The sequence below is a fragment of the Taurulus bubalis genome (assembly GCF_910589615.1).
Source record: "Taurulus bubalis genome assembly, chromosome: 11".
Classification (NCBI taxonomy): Eukaryota; Metazoa; Chordata; class Actinopteri; order Perciformes; family Cottidae; genus Taurulus; species Taurulus bubalis.
In genome coordinates, this window is record NC_136599.1 from 22,025,235 (window position 1) to 22,041,334 (window position 16,100).

The 16,100-nt window shown below is 47.0% G+C and overlaps 1 protein-coding gene across 1 annotated transcript in view; it reads left to right on the forward strand.

Annotated features, from left to right (window-relative positions):
* Positions 1-14,537, forward strand: part of agrn (agrin) — a gene marked incomplete at its 5' end in the record, with an annotated part of 206,570 nt that extends 192,033 nt beyond the window's left edge. The window contains 8 exons of the mRNA XM_079226528.1: positions 2,746-2,862; positions 4,287-4,470; positions 4,902-4,989; positions 5,900-5,923; positions 7,729-7,761; positions 9,479-9,703; positions 10,928-11,031; positions 13,485-14,537. Of these exons, the coding sequence (XP_079082654.1) occupies positions 2,746-2,862; positions 4,287-4,470; positions 4,902-4,989; positions 5,900-5,923; positions 7,729-7,761; positions 9,479-9,703; positions 10,928-11,031; positions 13,485-13,645 (936 nt within the window). The 3' untranslated portion in view covers positions 13,646-14,537. The remainder of the gene's footprint in view (positions 1-2,745; positions 2,863-4,286; positions 4,471-4,901; positions 4,990-5,899; positions 5,924-7,728; positions 7,762-9,478; positions 9,704-10,927; positions 11,032-13,484) is intronic.
* Between the last annotated feature and the right edge of the window lie 1,563 nt (positions 14,538-16,100).

The window sequence follows — 16,100 nt, forward strand, 5'->3', positions numbered from 1 at the left end:
CCCCTTTTCTCTCTCTCTCTCTCTCTCTCTGCTCTGTCCTTCCCCCGGCCGCCTCCCATCGTCTGTATGGTAATTGTGTTTTACTCCAGCAACAGAGGCGGCAGAAAATCTTATTAAAAGAAGAGAGCAAGGGGAAAAGCAAAAGAGAGGGGGGGGGTGTAGCTCAGACTAGTTATGGAGCTCAATGCAGAGATCCCTTCCAGCGTGGCTCTCAGCTAATTCTGTCCCACTCGTGCTTCAAGAACATGGAGGGAGGAGGTTTTGGTTATACGCTTTCGCTTTGAGTAGCCGGTATCATATCAAAGGTGGTCACACGCCGGCACATGTATGGCTACATATTGCCCGCTGGGAGTGTTCGTCATATCAAAGACGGCTGCAAATATGCGCTGAGGCGCATGCTTTGAAAGGCACACAGGTGCGGGAGGGAGGAATGAAAATCTCCTTCACCTCTCGTTGAGCGGCAGCGCTCCATAAACGAGGGTTGGGCAAAGTGGCGCCACTCCGCCGCCTCTCATCCGTGACGTTTTTTTTATCTTCTTCTTTCATTTTTTCTTCTTCTTTTCTTTCTTTTCATCTTTTCTTGATGGCACCATCTGCTTCGTGCACGGCCTTTCGTAGACTTGCTGTCTTTTTTGTAGCCACTCGCCTCAAAAGTGTCAATTTATTTGTGGCACGTAACGCGACGGTGCATGCTGCATTTCTTTGCCTGATCTCACTCGACTGTGCTCACACTATGTGTGACGCTCTCGCAGATGTTCCCTGTGTGTGTGTTTGTGTATGTGTGCATGAAAGAGTACATGTGAGTGGGCCTTTGCACTTGCTAGCTCTACTGTAGCTCTGCATGCCTCTCTGTGCACAGATACCTACTAGCCTTCCCCTAATAACTCTCTTCCTCCCTATTTTTCTTTCCTTCTCTATGATGTGCTGTCTGGAAATAAGAAATCACGCAAGGTAATGAGACAAGTCCCAGTCACACCCCTTAGCCCATGTTTCATTTGAGTCCTTCACCGTGTCCTCTCACCCACATCTCTCCATGCAACAAGAGCGCAGAAAAAAAAAAGAAAAAAGAAAGAAGGTACTTCTGCAGAGCTGCGGGCGGCTTGAAAGGTGCCAGTTCTGCTCGAAAAACTTTGCCATTTCATAAGCCCATATACACAGACACACACAAGCAGCGCCCCCGAAGAACGCGGCTTGGCTTTCACCTCGCCCATCTGCTGTGGGGGTGAGAAGGTGGGAGGGAAGAAGACTGCCATCTTCGTGGCGGCCATTGTTTTTTTTAACGACAAAGAGCCGTCTTCATTAATTTGGCGTAGGCGGGAATATCGCGAGTCACCGAGTGCCGCACGGCCGTCCAAAAAGTGAGAGGAAGAAGAAGAAGAAAAGACGGCGAAGGCGAGCGAAGGGGAAGAGAGAAAAAAACACACCGTAGGAGACGGCGAGGTGCCAAGCCAAACCGAGCTGTTCTTTTGTCATCTGCTCTCGCTTCTTCTGCGAACATTGGAACAATCTCTCCATCATATCATGAAGTCACTCACTCACTCACTCACCCGCTCACTCACTCACTCACTCGCCCATAACAACACAAGCACCACTCACATCGCCCCACGGGACCAGCTGTCCTCGTTCACCGGGTGCCGTGGATTACCCACGTGAGAAGAAAACTGAATATTCCACTGCATGTGATCTCACTTCCAAAGTAACTTTCTCCGTCGGTAGCTTCTGACGGAGCGGCGAGGCAACTTTTTTCCAAAGCCGAGAAGGCCACGCTTTGACCCGAGCGCCACCTCCGCCGGGCCTCTGTGGGATGGCCCCCCCGGGGCTCCTGCCAAGCACGGCTGCCTCCTGCACTCCAAATCCCATCCTGAATACCAGCTGAGCCGGTGCCAGCCTGCCTTCACAAAGCCTGTTTATTTGGCCCCTTCCATCATTTTTCCAGCAATTAACTCCACTTTAGCCCTCTGGCAATTACTGCTCCACATAAAATAAAGATCATTAATTCCTTCCTTCTGAAGAGGGCCGCCTCTCTTTCCCTCCGCAAATCGGGAGACGCTGCACCTTGCTAATGCAAAGCAATTGTCCCAAAGGTTCGGTGGAAGGAATCGAATTTCACAGCCGTCTTGCAGAGCAAATGAATTGCAATTAATGTGTCTCCACACTCAGGCGTCTGAAAGGTCGGTGCTTATGATCAGCCATTCATTAGAGAAGTCGACGAAGAAGCATCCATATCTTAAGTCCGGCCTGCTCCTGATTTCCCTTTGTAGTCTCTTTTTATGTCTCTCAGATAGAGCATAATTGACCACTCTCTCTGAGAGACATAGAAATCAATTATGTTGTAATGTATCAAGTGTATTGACGTGGAAAGAGGGGCGAGGAAGTGCAGTTAAAGTGTCTGCCGGCTACAATATGGATAACTCCTCGTCTCTTTTTTTGTGTTTTTTTTAATAGGACAATCTATATGACGGTGACACGTCTGCAAATGTGTTTTATGAATCTCAATCTTTACGTCTCCACTAAAGGGATGCAACTTATTTCACGCTCCCTGGACACAAACACATTACTCCACTCACTAAAGTAAAACTCTAAACCATTACGTCCTGAATAGAGAGAAAACAGCCCCTGAGAGGGATTGGAGATGCGGTACGGAAGACATTCAATCGGGCGTTGTTGTTTTTTAAGAAACAGGGGTGTTTGCCCGAGTTTGCACAGCACTGCCTCACCATACCTCTCTGTGTCCTGTCTCATCAGAACCTGCACGTAGATCTTAACCTGAAAGAGTCTCTGTTTGTTGGCGGAGCTCCCGATTACAGCCGACTGGCGAGAGTGGCTGCGCTCACGGAGGGCTTCAAGGGGACGATCCAGGAGGTAAATGTTGACTGAGCCTCTCTTTCTACAACAAGTATTGTGTCATTCTCTTCCTGGATGCTATGTAATTTATATCCAGTGTATGTCAGTGTAATGACTCTGGGCCCGCGCGCCCTCGCTGGCGGTTATTAGCTGTCCAGCTGTCAGTAAGTACAGTACTACAGACGCCCGTTTAGTAATTTCCCATTACAAGCTCACACTGTGACGGGCAGTGGCTCTGCTCATTTCGGATTAGCGTGCACTAATAATAGAATGTGCATTTTGAAGCCCCCCCCACCCCCTCTCCGTCCCATCTTTCAATATTCTCAGATCTTTCCCTGACAGCCTTCCAGTTTTATTTTATTTTATTATTATTTTTGTCTCCACTTTCCAGCAAAAAGAAAGCTCATCTCTTGAGTGCCAAAAATAACCCGGCAGAACAAAGGCAGGATGTTACTGTTTGTGCAAACTTGTCATTAGTTCTCCTCTGCAAACTTTCCCTCGACAGTTGCGAGCAAATCAAAAGCTAAATGTGGCATTTGTCTTCCTTGGCCTGTTGGGAATAGTTAATTATGAGGGAAGACGTATTCTCAGTTTAGTGTGTGTGTGTGTGTGTGGGTGTGGGGGTGTGGGGGTGTGTGTGTGGGAGGGTGGCGTATCAACACCTTATTTCTGGGACACTTCACCTGTGTGAAAACGTCAACAACGTCACTGTGTAAAGTGGTGATAATTAGCTTCAATGATTGTTCAGCAGGAACGCACAGCGCATCGTGTTTCGATGCCCTCCGTCGAACAAATAATAATCTTCCAACGAAGGAGAGAGAGAGAGAAAATTAATCTGACAAATTTGACAACAAAGGCAATGAAACTGAGATTTTAAGGCAAGACAAGAACCATAAAGGCAACCCTCCCAAGAAAGGTCAAAAACAATTAATATCAAGAGTATCGCGTGAACGCAGGTTTGTGAGTTTATGAGATTATACTGATTTAGTTCCAGGATCTAAGCTTGCAGGCCGGTTGATCATAAATGTGGGAATAGAAAAGTCTAGTCTGTGTTTATTAAACTAAGCGTTCAAATTGAGCTTCTGGGGACTTTGTGTCTGACCTACAACTGTAGTATGCATTTACTTCATATTATATACAACATGTCATAGTAAAGGCCCTGAAAACGTATTTTCTCAACCCACGTCTTACGCTGAATGAGGAAGCAGAGGGCACACCGAAACAAACCTGCAACTCTCTGCTCAAGTGTTGGGCATCATATACATCTGTGTTTCTCTAAAAAGTGTGAACGGGAACCAGAAAACTCCTCCAGAGCCACAGAATACATCAAACGACCAGTGTCACAGTGTCAAATGTGTCCTTTGACCCAAAGTATGTGCGAAGTCACCGGCGTGGCATGCCCCCCCCACGCCCCCTTTTAACCCTGTGGTTCCTGTTTCCAGATCATCCTGATGGGTACCCCCATCCTCAAGGAGGAGAACGCCCTGCGCTCCAGCGACGTGGCCATGTTCCAGGGCCACCCATGTTCCCAGGAGCCCTGCCACAACGGCGGCCACTGCAAACCCGTGCTGGACACCTACGAGTGCCTCTGCCTGAACGGGTTCAGAGGGGAGCGCTGTCAGAACAGTGAGTAGCAACAGCCTTGATAGGAGACCTTTGATGTCTCGTTCAGTTTGTGTTTCTCGTGTATTGGTTTTCAACTAAAAGCGGCAGTCATGAAAGTGATGAAATGCGTCAGTTGAATATTCATTAAATGCTTTTTTTTCGGGAGTTGCACACCCCTTTCATCATCATCTTCCCGTCACCCTGCCAGACGTACACTCACTCCGGCCTGATCTTTCCTCCACACTCAGTCACCGCCTTCGCCATTAACCTTGTGCGTGTGGCCGGCTGTCCCTTTCACGTTAATTAAAACTACAGAGCGCACCATCACCCCTCCCATCCCCGTCCCATTTGCTCACACTCCATTGCCTTCGGCTCTGATAGCAGAACCCTCTGTCTTATTGATTGGTGTGATCTCATCCTCTGAACAAATCCTCTCCCGCCCTCCTCCACAGCCGTCTACGAGAAGGCCGCCGGAGAGACCGAGGCCATTGCCTTTGACGGGCGGACGTTCATCGAGTACCACAACGCAGTCACGAAGAGGTAAGGAAGAGGACAAGGGGAACGTCCTCGTTTAGTCGGCGTCACACAGCGAGAGAAGCTATTAGCAAAGTAACCCCTCCGTCCATCCATCTCCTCCCTCGGTAAGCCGCGGTGACAGCGTTGATGATATCACCAGTGCTAGGGCTTCAGGGTGAACGAGGCGTTTGGCTAATAGCTCATCTCCCCCCCCCCCCTTACTTGTCCGTGACAGTCCTGCTTCCACTTTTGACAGGATTTGGCTAATTAGCGAGACGGTTAACAATCACAGTGTTTGCCCTGAGCGCGCTCAGTTCGCTCTGCGGTCTTTCGCTCGCTCCCGGACAATCGGAGAATATGTGACTTTAAAAAAAAAAAGAGAGAACTGGCATCCGAACGCCCTTGAGGACGTAAGTGTAAAATGTTTGGTTTTTTTTGGACCGGGTGTAAAAAATAAAATAAAAAAAGTTTTTTAACTGAGTGAAACGGCAACAGAACAAAAAGAAATCCTCTCCCTTGAGGCAGCTGATGAGACATTTTTACTGGTCCATCCATCTACAAGGCTGGCAGGAGTGCGCCTCCAGGTTGGCAATAAGCAAAACAAAAATGTTGATGTGACGAACCTGGAAAAGAAAGACATCAAGCATACGGCTCTATATCTTCGTCCCACAGCTCTTCACACAAACACTCAGGTGTGAAAAGCCGATCCTCACACTCCCGACTCAGAAAAACAGCTGGCTGGAGAAAGTCCAGCATTATGTGTCGCTTTATGTATGTGTGTGTATGTGTGTATGTGTCGCTACGTGTATCTATTGTCGTTTGTCCGTGACCTCAGCGTTCCAGTTGTTTGACCTTGTGTCCTGTCCTTCAGTCTGACCGTCCTTGTCGTTGTCCTCACATGAATGTCCTTCGCTGTCTTTCCTTTTCAATCAAGCCAACTGACCAATGAGATCCCAGAGTAAGTAGACTTTAACGCCTGGGTCTTTGCCCGGCTTCCAATCCAGCCCAACTAACCGCAACCCCCCGATAAACAACAAAGCCATTTTTGATAGTTAACCCAATTGAAAAAGATTAAAGTACATTCAGTTTCCAGTCATAATTTCCACACAGAAAATCATCTTTACCGTTTAAGTCGGATTTTATATTCAAGCTCCATATCCATGATTTAATTTGACAGATTCCATTATCCTAAATACGTTTTGCAGTGCCATTAGATCCTTGCTTTTTTTCTTTCTTCTTTTTCTCTCTCCATGAGCAAAGGGAAGCATGAATGTGTGCATGATAAGCATTGTGCTCAACCCCCTAAGAGAAAAATGAATTGCTGTACGAAGAATGTGCATTATCTTCATGCATGGTTGTAACTTCTTCCTAAGCGAAATGAATTGCAGTGCACTTTACGCTGAATCTGTTGTGTGTGGGAAATAAACGAGGGCCCTTGAAAAGCTGGAAGAGGAGGATATACTAAATACCCCTTAACCTAGTTTCTGTTGCCTGTAGAGGTTCTGCTTGGGAAAGGCCTCGGTCATGACTTAGTTGTAAAGAGTTTTTCTTCCAGCTCATTAGCTCGGTAAGTAAAGAAAAGAAAAAAATCCCAGAAAGCGACGAAGCCGACTTCAGCTCAAATTAAGCAGACTGGATTCGACCCAGAGTTCCAATCCATGCCAGAGCATTTTATGTCATCTTGTGTTTTGCCAGATCCCCAAACTGTGAAATGTGAATAATTGCGGAGTCCTACAGAGAGGCAGTGACATGTTAATCACAGATTTGTCTCCCTTTTGTAGATTAGATCTCCGATTGAGATCTCTCTCTCAGCCTGTGTAGCCACGGGCATCAATCTCACTTAAGAGGAGGGGGGGGGGGGGGGGGGGGGGGGCAGTGGTCCTTGGAGCCAGACTGTCAAAAGTTTAATGGATGTCACATTTGCTAAGAGCCACAATGAGTGTGGCTCTAAGCGAAGCCGAGCCCTGGCGCGGTGCTCTGGGGGCGTGCCGATCAATTCGCCGTGATTTGATTTTTCTTTTGTAAAGGGAATGAAAAAAAAAACATTTCTCGGAAAGAGAGAGAGAGACGTTAAGAGGCCAAAATGTCAAGCGCTCTCCTCGGGTTAATGTCGCCGTTACTATTTACGGCCCCCCTTTTGATCGCGCCCCCAGACATCTGAAAAGCTCGGGGTCGATTTTAGCTCAAGCCCCATTATTTCAGTGACAAATCAGATCTGGTCGTGACTCTCCACCGATATGGCGCTTGACCCCCATTTTTTTTCTGACAATTGCCCAATTTTTTCTCATTCGCGGCGTCCATTCTCTAGACGGACGGTAATGACTGCGCCATAAATATAGAGGCGGGCGCTGACAGCGGTCTCTTACCTGTGTGGACACACTGACCGTGAGTGTACTTAATCTTGATGGCTCGCATTAAGAGAGAGAAAGATGCTTCACCCCAGGGCATTTTGCTGCATTAGTCATCCATCTTGATCCGACTAGTTCCCCTTGAGAAGCTCCTTGTGGTGTGATCAGGGCTCAGCGACACACTTCCTGTGATCACACACAAACAGCTGTTACCGACTGTTGACACGGTCGATATTCTTGCGGTAGAGCAGATAAGTTGTGCTTTTTGCAGCTCCAGGTCCAAAGCAGACCTTGTGTGAGTCTCCCAGTGGGCTCACAACATCCTTCCTCCCCCCACCTCCTTCCTCCTCTCCTCCTGGCCTTGTGCGCTTACACTGCATGCCGTTGACTTTCTCCCCCCCTGCTCCCTTTTAAGTCCTGAGTCTCTGGAGAACCCATCTGACCAGAGGTGAGTCTCTCAAAAGCTTTTAGGCCTTGGTACCGTCCACTCGCCTCCTCATCCTCCACCTCCTCTCCAGACAAACCTCACAGGGCTAAACCCTCGTCCCCAGAGTTACCAATACCAGTCACAAAGAGCCTCCGCTTCAATTAATCCTGAAGTTCAGAGCTGCGATAAGGGCACAAAAACCAGCTGCTGCAGCCCGTCCCGTCCTCCCCGATGGCTTTTTATGATCTACTGCCACCTGGAGGGGAATCAGAGAACAGCACTCTGGGGAGAAAGAAAACAAAAACCCCAGAGAATTTGAAAACGTGTAAGAAGTAGATAAAAATCCCTCTATTTACAAAATCAGCAACGATAAGCCGGCGCTCTGTGAAGTCAGTGGTATGTGAGAGTCAGAATGCTGCGCGCCGGCGGTATTTTATTCATGATATATTCAGCACTTTTAATAACCTTGACCTTATCACTGACAGGCCGCTCCAATGGAGATTTATTGGGCCCTGTAAGCTCTTTGAGGGTTTGCCAGGAGAGGGTTCACTGAGCTGTATTTGCATGTCTTTTTTTCTCTCTCTCTCTCTCTCTCTCTCTTTCTCTCTGGAGGGAAAAAATAATTCTCTTAAATCATATTTTTCTTCTTCTTCATGTTTACCTCAGCAAATTTAGTTCATCAAGGGGGTCCAAGTCTCCAAACTAAGCATTTTCTATTAGACTCTTGATACTTTCCCCCTGCTTCTGCTGAGGTGAACCAGAAGCTGATGACACATTCCACAAGATAAATATCATCCCATTTCGTGTGTGCACCCGACATTTTTTTTTTAAATTCTTGCTCGTTAACGAAAAGAAAACCCTCGGAGAAAATGAGTGAGCACTTCTTACAGCGTGAGGAGAAGTTGCCATACTCAGTTTCTCCTTACCCCCCTCCCCCTCCATTTCCTGTCCTGTACTCCCATGAGCCTCTTGGTTTGCTACGCTGACTCCTTTGTCTTGTTTGTCTGTCTTGTCTAACCTTTGTCTCCAGCTCTGTGTTGCTGTTGTGTGTGTTTCTTTTAAAGCCACGTGTCATTGGTTCTTTGTCGTACGTATCCTCACCTTGTCTTTGTCTTTATGTCGAAATACCCTTTGAAGAAGGGGGAAGTAGATCCATTTGGCAGATGTGCAGACAATTGCACAGGTGCTGATTGATGACATTGCACACACACACACACAGACACGCAAACTGAGGGGGTAATTCTCTGGATGTCGACCATATCGTTGCTGGACTCCACAGAGACCACGGGGACTTTGTAGGTGTGTTTGTGTCGTACAGTGCGTTTCGGACGGGGTGGACGTCGCCCCGAGTCTCTGCATCCACGTCACACGGACACCGGTGATCTAACAGCTGCCTGAACAACACACACAAACTCACACATACAGAGCAACACGGGAAGCACTGCAGGATGTTGGGAAGCTAATGACAAAGCAGCCCTCACCCTTCTGCTACTCCGAAAGTCTGCATCCCTTTAAGATAAATCACTGCGGCTCTGTTGCCGTGAGGCCGTAGAGGCCGAGCTACAAAGCTTTTTTCTTCTGGCTCCACGCGCCGAGACACAGAACCACTCGTTGAAACACACACACACACACACACACACACACGCAGCCATGCGGGACACGAGCCGACCGAGCCGCGTCAGCCGACGCCAGCCTCTTCTCGGATGAGCTGACTGATGTGTGTTTTCTTGTCTCCCAGCGAGAAGGCCCTGCTGGTGAACAAGTTTGAGCTGAGCGTCCGGACGGAGGCGACCCAGGGCCTGGTGCTGTGGAGCGGGAAGGGCGTGGAGCGCTCCGACTACATCGCCCTGGCCATCGTGGACGGACGCGTCCAGATGACGTACGACCTGGGCTCCAAGCCCGTGGTGCTGCGCTCCTCGGTGCGCGTCGACACCAACCGCTGGATACGCATCAAGGCCAGCAGGTAAGACGGGAGGCGGCGGCGGGTGGCTGGGGGTGAAAGCCCGGAACAGTTAGACCCCGGGATTAGACTTAATCCATATTGTATTTGCGTTTGCTGCAAACGGTGTGATCTCTTGCTCGAATTCTACGCTGCTGCGCCGAGATGACTCTGATTAGTTTCAGATTAAGGTTATTTTCATGCCCGGTCATGCAGGAGCGCGAACGCGTCGAGCATCAAATTGCTTCGACTCATCGCCGCACGTTCAAAGAACAGGCGGCAACGTGCCAGCACACAGTGTGGCACGTAATTAAGAAATGTATCCAGGAAAATAAATATAAATGTACCAACGCTACTTCTAGTGACACATACACTACAGTACGCCTACATTGATCATCTGATGACACAGAATCATAATCAGCTGAAATAGTGAAGTCGACGCTGTGTACATTCCCATCAAAAAACAATCGCAACTAATCAAATGTTAATTTAGCCTCGATGACATTTGTTTTCTACACCCATAGCATGTGTCTACAGCATGTACGGACATAAATAACCCTTGAATTAGACACAGGTTTTAATTTGGATAATCATTTCAGATGTAAAAAAACAAAACATGCAATACTTTTTTGCCACGCAGCGATGTCACATTAATGGATTCCTTCATTAGGAACGGATTAACTGCTTGAGCGTCGGGAATGACCCACTTAACACCCTCCGCGCGATCTCTTCTTTATCGGCGCCGAACATTCACTGCCAGTGTGGCTGTGGAAGTACGATGGGGGTGGTAGAGATAATAATAATTAGGTCGGCCTCATCGCGCAAGGCAAGAATAATCGATCCTCAAGGAAAAACACTCTGCTTCCAAACGTCCTGATCTCACCGTGTTTTGAGAGACCACCTGAGATGCTGGGAGATGACAAAGTTCGGATGGTGTGTGTGTGTGTGTGTGTGTGCATGCATGCGATGTTGGCACAATACTCCCATAGTTGCAGCCTGCCTTTTAATAACACACTCTCTCTCTCTCTGAAAGACACTTTAACGGGTGCTAATTGCCCCGTTAACGCGCGTGTCGCCTAAAAGAAATGGCGCTGCCGTCGGCATCTGTCAGCCGGTAGGCGGGCGCACTCGGAGCAGTGATGCTCACGGCGGACCCTCGCTGCTTTAGAGCGCTGCCGTTTTACAGGTATTCACTCTGACGGGTGTCAGCACCGACTTCTCTCACTTTATCCCCTCTCTCCTCACCAGAGCGCTCAGAGACGGCTCTCTACAGGTCGGCAACGAGGCCGCCGTAACGGGGTCATCGCCTTTGGCGGCGACTCAACTGGACACGGACGGAGCGCTGTGGTTGGGTAGGTGCCCACACATGTCAATACAAGAAATGTATATAGATATATATGAATTGTTTCTACAAATGCCATACAGTATGGAGTCAAGGGTATAATTGTAGTTCTGTACTAGTCTTCCATTCCACTGGTAGAAAAATAAAATGAGCACATGAACTCATTGGCATTGCAGAGGAAGAGCAGAGTCTCTGACAGAAAAAAAAAAAAAAAGGCTGCGATTTGGGAAAAAGGAAAAAAAATGTCCAAGCCCATTCAGGTATTGAGTTGAGAAATGAAAGTCTATCTGACTAATTCAAAAGTGGCCTGCTCCCCTGAATTGAAAATGAGCAAAGTCGGCCCCGTTATCTACCTCCTCAATTTGGTCTGAACTCGGCTCAGGGAAATCTTTTTTCTTTTCTTTTTTTCTTTTCTTTTTGAAAGAACACACACGCGGCACGTCGGGAATTGAACATCTCCCGGGGAAAATAACATTGAAGACGGGGCGGCGAAATAGAGTCTGACTTTCCTTTTTAAAATGCGCGGCGCAGGGCGGACGAATGAGGCTGGTTGAAGGGGAGACGCAGCCCGAGTGACATTTAATGAGACATGTAGAGGTGTGTGTGTGCACACACACACACGCACACACGGGGAGGCAGTGCAGTGGAACAGGTGCTGAGCGAGCCCCGCAGCAAGAATACATAATCCTCGCACAAGCACTCCCGTGGAGAGACCTGCTCCTCTCTAAATCCCCCCTTTTCCCTGTTCATCATTAATTCATCTGTAACTTGCATGAAATTAGCCCTGTCGATCCCCGATTCCGAGGCACGCGATCCGATTAAAGCAGGGAAGGGGGCTGGGACAGGGGATGTAAAAGGCTCGGCGGGGATGTGAACCCTCGGCTTCGCAGATTAGAAAGGAGAAAACGGGCGAGAGGGAGAGGTGGGAGGATGTGGGGGAGGCAGGGGAATGGAGTTGGACTGGCATGAAGCAGAGAGAGAGAGAGAGAGAGAGAATGCAGGAGGATTCTGAGAGTGTAGATAACGAGAGAGAGCGGCCAGGTAAAATATCAAACACTCAGGTCAGCCTCTCTCCCAGTAAGAACACACCTCTGGAATCCCGAATAAAGAAGTTTTTTTTATGCTGATTCATTGAGAACGACACTAATGAGTACTTTGGGTGTGCTGGCTCAAAGGAGTCGCTCAAAACAGCATCAAAAGGGGGAAGAGGAGGCCGCCACACACCCGGCAATTAGGTCATCAAGCCTCCACAAAAAGAACGTTATGACACTTTGGGTTTTTTTTTTCTTCCAAAAGAGCTTTGCATGATTTGAAATAGAAAGAAAAAGTGCAGGGAAGTTCAAGCGGAATGGGAAGTACAAGAGGGGCTGGAACCTTTGCTTTGAAGTACAAATCCGTGATATTTTCCTATTTAGAAATTTCCGTTTTTTATTCTTTTTTACTTTCTGCGACTGATAGATAAACCCGTAAGTGAGTTTATTTAACTCCGGTTCACAAGTGCTTCAAAGGGTCATTTGGCCAAACGGTGAACGTTCTTTCTCCACTTGACAGGTCTTACCGTCCAGCGGGACTATTTCTGTGACGCCGTTGGGTGATTTGACCCTTTCACATTTTTCCTTTTCTTACTTGCACCCGGTCACACACAGATTCCATGTTGGTTTGTTTTGAGAGGTGGTATCGGGGGATGGGGGGGGTCACAGCACGGCAATGAGCGCTTAGCACTAAAGGTGGGAAGAAATTCAAAATAACGAGGGCGTTGGGTATTCACAATGTTACACTCCGTCACTGCCTTTCATTCGTAGCGCATTTCTGAGCACTTCATGCGGCGTGTTGAATTAAACCCCCCGCCCCTCTCGTCTGTCTTAGCGTGCTCTGGCTGGTATGCAGGCTCTCTGCCTTCCTCCCTTTTGATCATGGTGCTTTTGACAAATAAAGCGTCAACCTGTCGCGTAGATAAGCAGGCGTCACCGTGCGGGAAAAAAATAGGATTGAAATTGAACACAAAGCCTGACAAAACAAATAGAAGTAACTGCTTAAGTGCCAGGAATACCTTTTTCTCAACCAAAATATTTCCACTACAGCCTTTTGATGGCATTCACAAGGTCTGATTTGTTGGGAAATCCAAATCTTTATCCTGGCGTGTGATCTTTAAAGGGGCGTCGTGCCCCTTTAAAGATCACATTCTCACAGGAAAGGTGAGCTCACTAGACATGTACGTCTCCAGCCAGTAAAAACAATTGTGTAACTTCATCAGGGGAAATCTGCATCAAACACTGCTATTGGTGCATTGTGGGAACTGTAGGATCTAGCCTTGTGGGTGCTTGACCAATGGTAACTATCTGCAGTAGCCCTCAAAAAGACAATCAAACAGTCGCTCCTTGAGAGTTGTGTGCCTCTTCTGTTTGAGTGTTGAGGTGCGGCCGGCTTGTCATTGCACTAACCTCTGCCTCCGTCTCCCCTCAGGCGGTCTGGAGGAGCTGGCGGTGGCCCGCCGGTTGCCCAAGGCCTACAGCACCAGCTTTGTCGGCTGCATCAAGGACGTGGTGGTGGACGGCGTGGAGCTCCACCTGGTGGAAGACGCCTTAAACAGCCCCAACATATTACACTGCTCCACCGCCAAATAAACCAGCAGAGACAAAATATATTGAGAGAAACGGAAAAAGAAACAAAAAAAACCTCCCACTCGCTCCCTCCATAGCGCCCATGTCTCCTGCTGTAATTATTTTCTATTTTTGTATACTTTTCATCACTTTTTATATGGAAAGAGAATGAATATGTTTTAATTTTTGTTTGATACATTTTGTTCTTTTTATTTTTTAATCTGCACCTCCATCAACAGGAACACACTTTCTTTCTTTTTTTTCTTAACCGCCCTGGCCCTTCATCTTTTTTTCAAAATGCAGGCATCTCTGTGGAAAAAAAAGAAGAGAGATTTTATTTTTGTCAGTTTTGTTGTTTTAAAACAAACGCCAACTTACAAAAAGAAGAAAAAGAAACGCCTGCGCCTTTTTTCTCGCTCATTACTTGAACACTGGTGGACTTTGCCGATAATCTCTGGTTACTGCCTTGTCTTGGTGCCATATATATATCGTCCACATTCCCCAAGCATGGCCTATACATCCGTGAGTACATAGACGTATACATTCCCCTCTCCTCTACACGGGAGCTGCACGCTGAGGCCGCCGTGTGCGCCGGCTCTTTGATGCCGCAGCCAAGAAACTCTGTAATCAGCCCCCGCTAGCCCACTGTATTTTCCTAATGGGACTTTTCAGATACCAGTCAAGCTGCTACAGTGAGAAAGTACACAGTCAAAACCACTCCATCATCCCCCATCTCACAGCGCCAACAAAAAAAAAAAGAAGAAAGAAAAGAAAAGAAGAAAAAAAAAAAACTCTCCACTCAATCTGAATCCCATCAGAGCCTTTAGTTTTGAAATATGATTCACTTCCACTGCAACATGACGGAGAGAGCGCTGCGTTCCACCACGACTCGCATATCATTAGTCATAAGTCAAGACATGAATAAATGTTATAAATATAGAGTATATAAATAATACCTGAGACTGTGAATATGTAAGATGGGTTCTCCTCGGGAGAGTTGTGCTTCTCATGTACTATTGTGCGTTCTGTTTTTACAACCCGCAGATGTTACTAATGATGACCACTATAAATGCATGCACTTCTGCAGTGTTGGTTTGGATCTGGTTTGTTTTATTTACATTTTGTTCCCCAAAAAAAAGATTCTAATTTGGAAAATAGTTTTATTTAGTTTTTTGAAATGACTATAAAAAGTTCATTTTTTCCTCTTATTTCTACTGATGTGATTTCAGAAACTACAGAGCTCGGAATAATGTTTTATATTCCTTCATTCCCTGTGTCTTTTGATTTTTTGATTTGATTTTTTTTTCTTTTCTTGCGAGCAGTTAGTTTTTGCAGGACTTCTGCAGCCCGGTGCATAAGAGGAAGAGACATTACCATATCTGACCTTAAGGAGGTGCTGAAAGCAAGGACTGAAGAAAAAAAGGACAGACAGAAAGGAGGCTAGGAGAGATCTTATCGTGGGGCGGGGGGGGGGGGGGGAGGGATACTACCCTTGGGGATGTACTGTCAAACAACAATCAGTCGTCAACACAAACTAACAAGAAAAAGCTTAAAAAAAACTCTGCCTGAGACTATTTGACCTCGGAGCATTCCTGGGGGAGTCTTATTTGTTCTTTCTTTCGGCTGTTGAGACAGAGAGAGAGAGAGAGAGAGAGACTGTGACGTTGTTGTGACCTTTTGAAGCCATAACAGCTGCGAAAATGTGAGGAGATGCATACAGTACTTGCAAATGAACGTAGTAGCGCATGGGTGTGTATCACTAGTGCGAGTTCTGTCTCCTTCAGTGAACTGATGCAAACGTCCTTGCTGAACCACAATAAGCTGCGACGAGCGACTTAAGGACACTTGTTTTGATATGAGAACTTTGGCAATATTCTGAGACAAAATCATGCCTGTTCGTGGTTGAGTATCAAATGGTCTTGTGTTATTTTTTTCTTTGACTTTTTTTTTCTTTCTTAAGTTCTTAACTATTGTTTTCTTCCCTAAATCATCAAAACAATCCTGTTTTTGTACAGCCCTGCAATTTTTAAGTGTAAATTTAGCAAATGTGTGACCTGTGGAGGTTTATGTTTTTAGTAAGATACACTGGAACCATGTCTGACTTGTCCGTTCGGCCCACGCGACGATGCACCCACAAGTTGTGTCATCAGGCTCCCGAGGGTCCACACTGGACCGGGGAAGACCCCTTTCCTGGTGTGCCCCCTCCAAAAAGATGCCTTTAAATTCCAGCACTCACCCGTATTATTAACCCTTAAGACCGGTCTAATTTTCCCACAACGTTCTTTGAATTTGATCCAGTCAGGTGGTGACACTTAACGGAGGAGAGATCCCCGTGTATTTAGACTTGAGAACGCTCAAGACGGTTGCAGTCTATGGTTTGGGTGGAAACTATTTGCCTTAATATAAAAAAAATTAAAAAACGGTCACCCGGAGCAGGTGACAGACGTCATCCATATAACCGTTTCCTTATTTTAGCCAG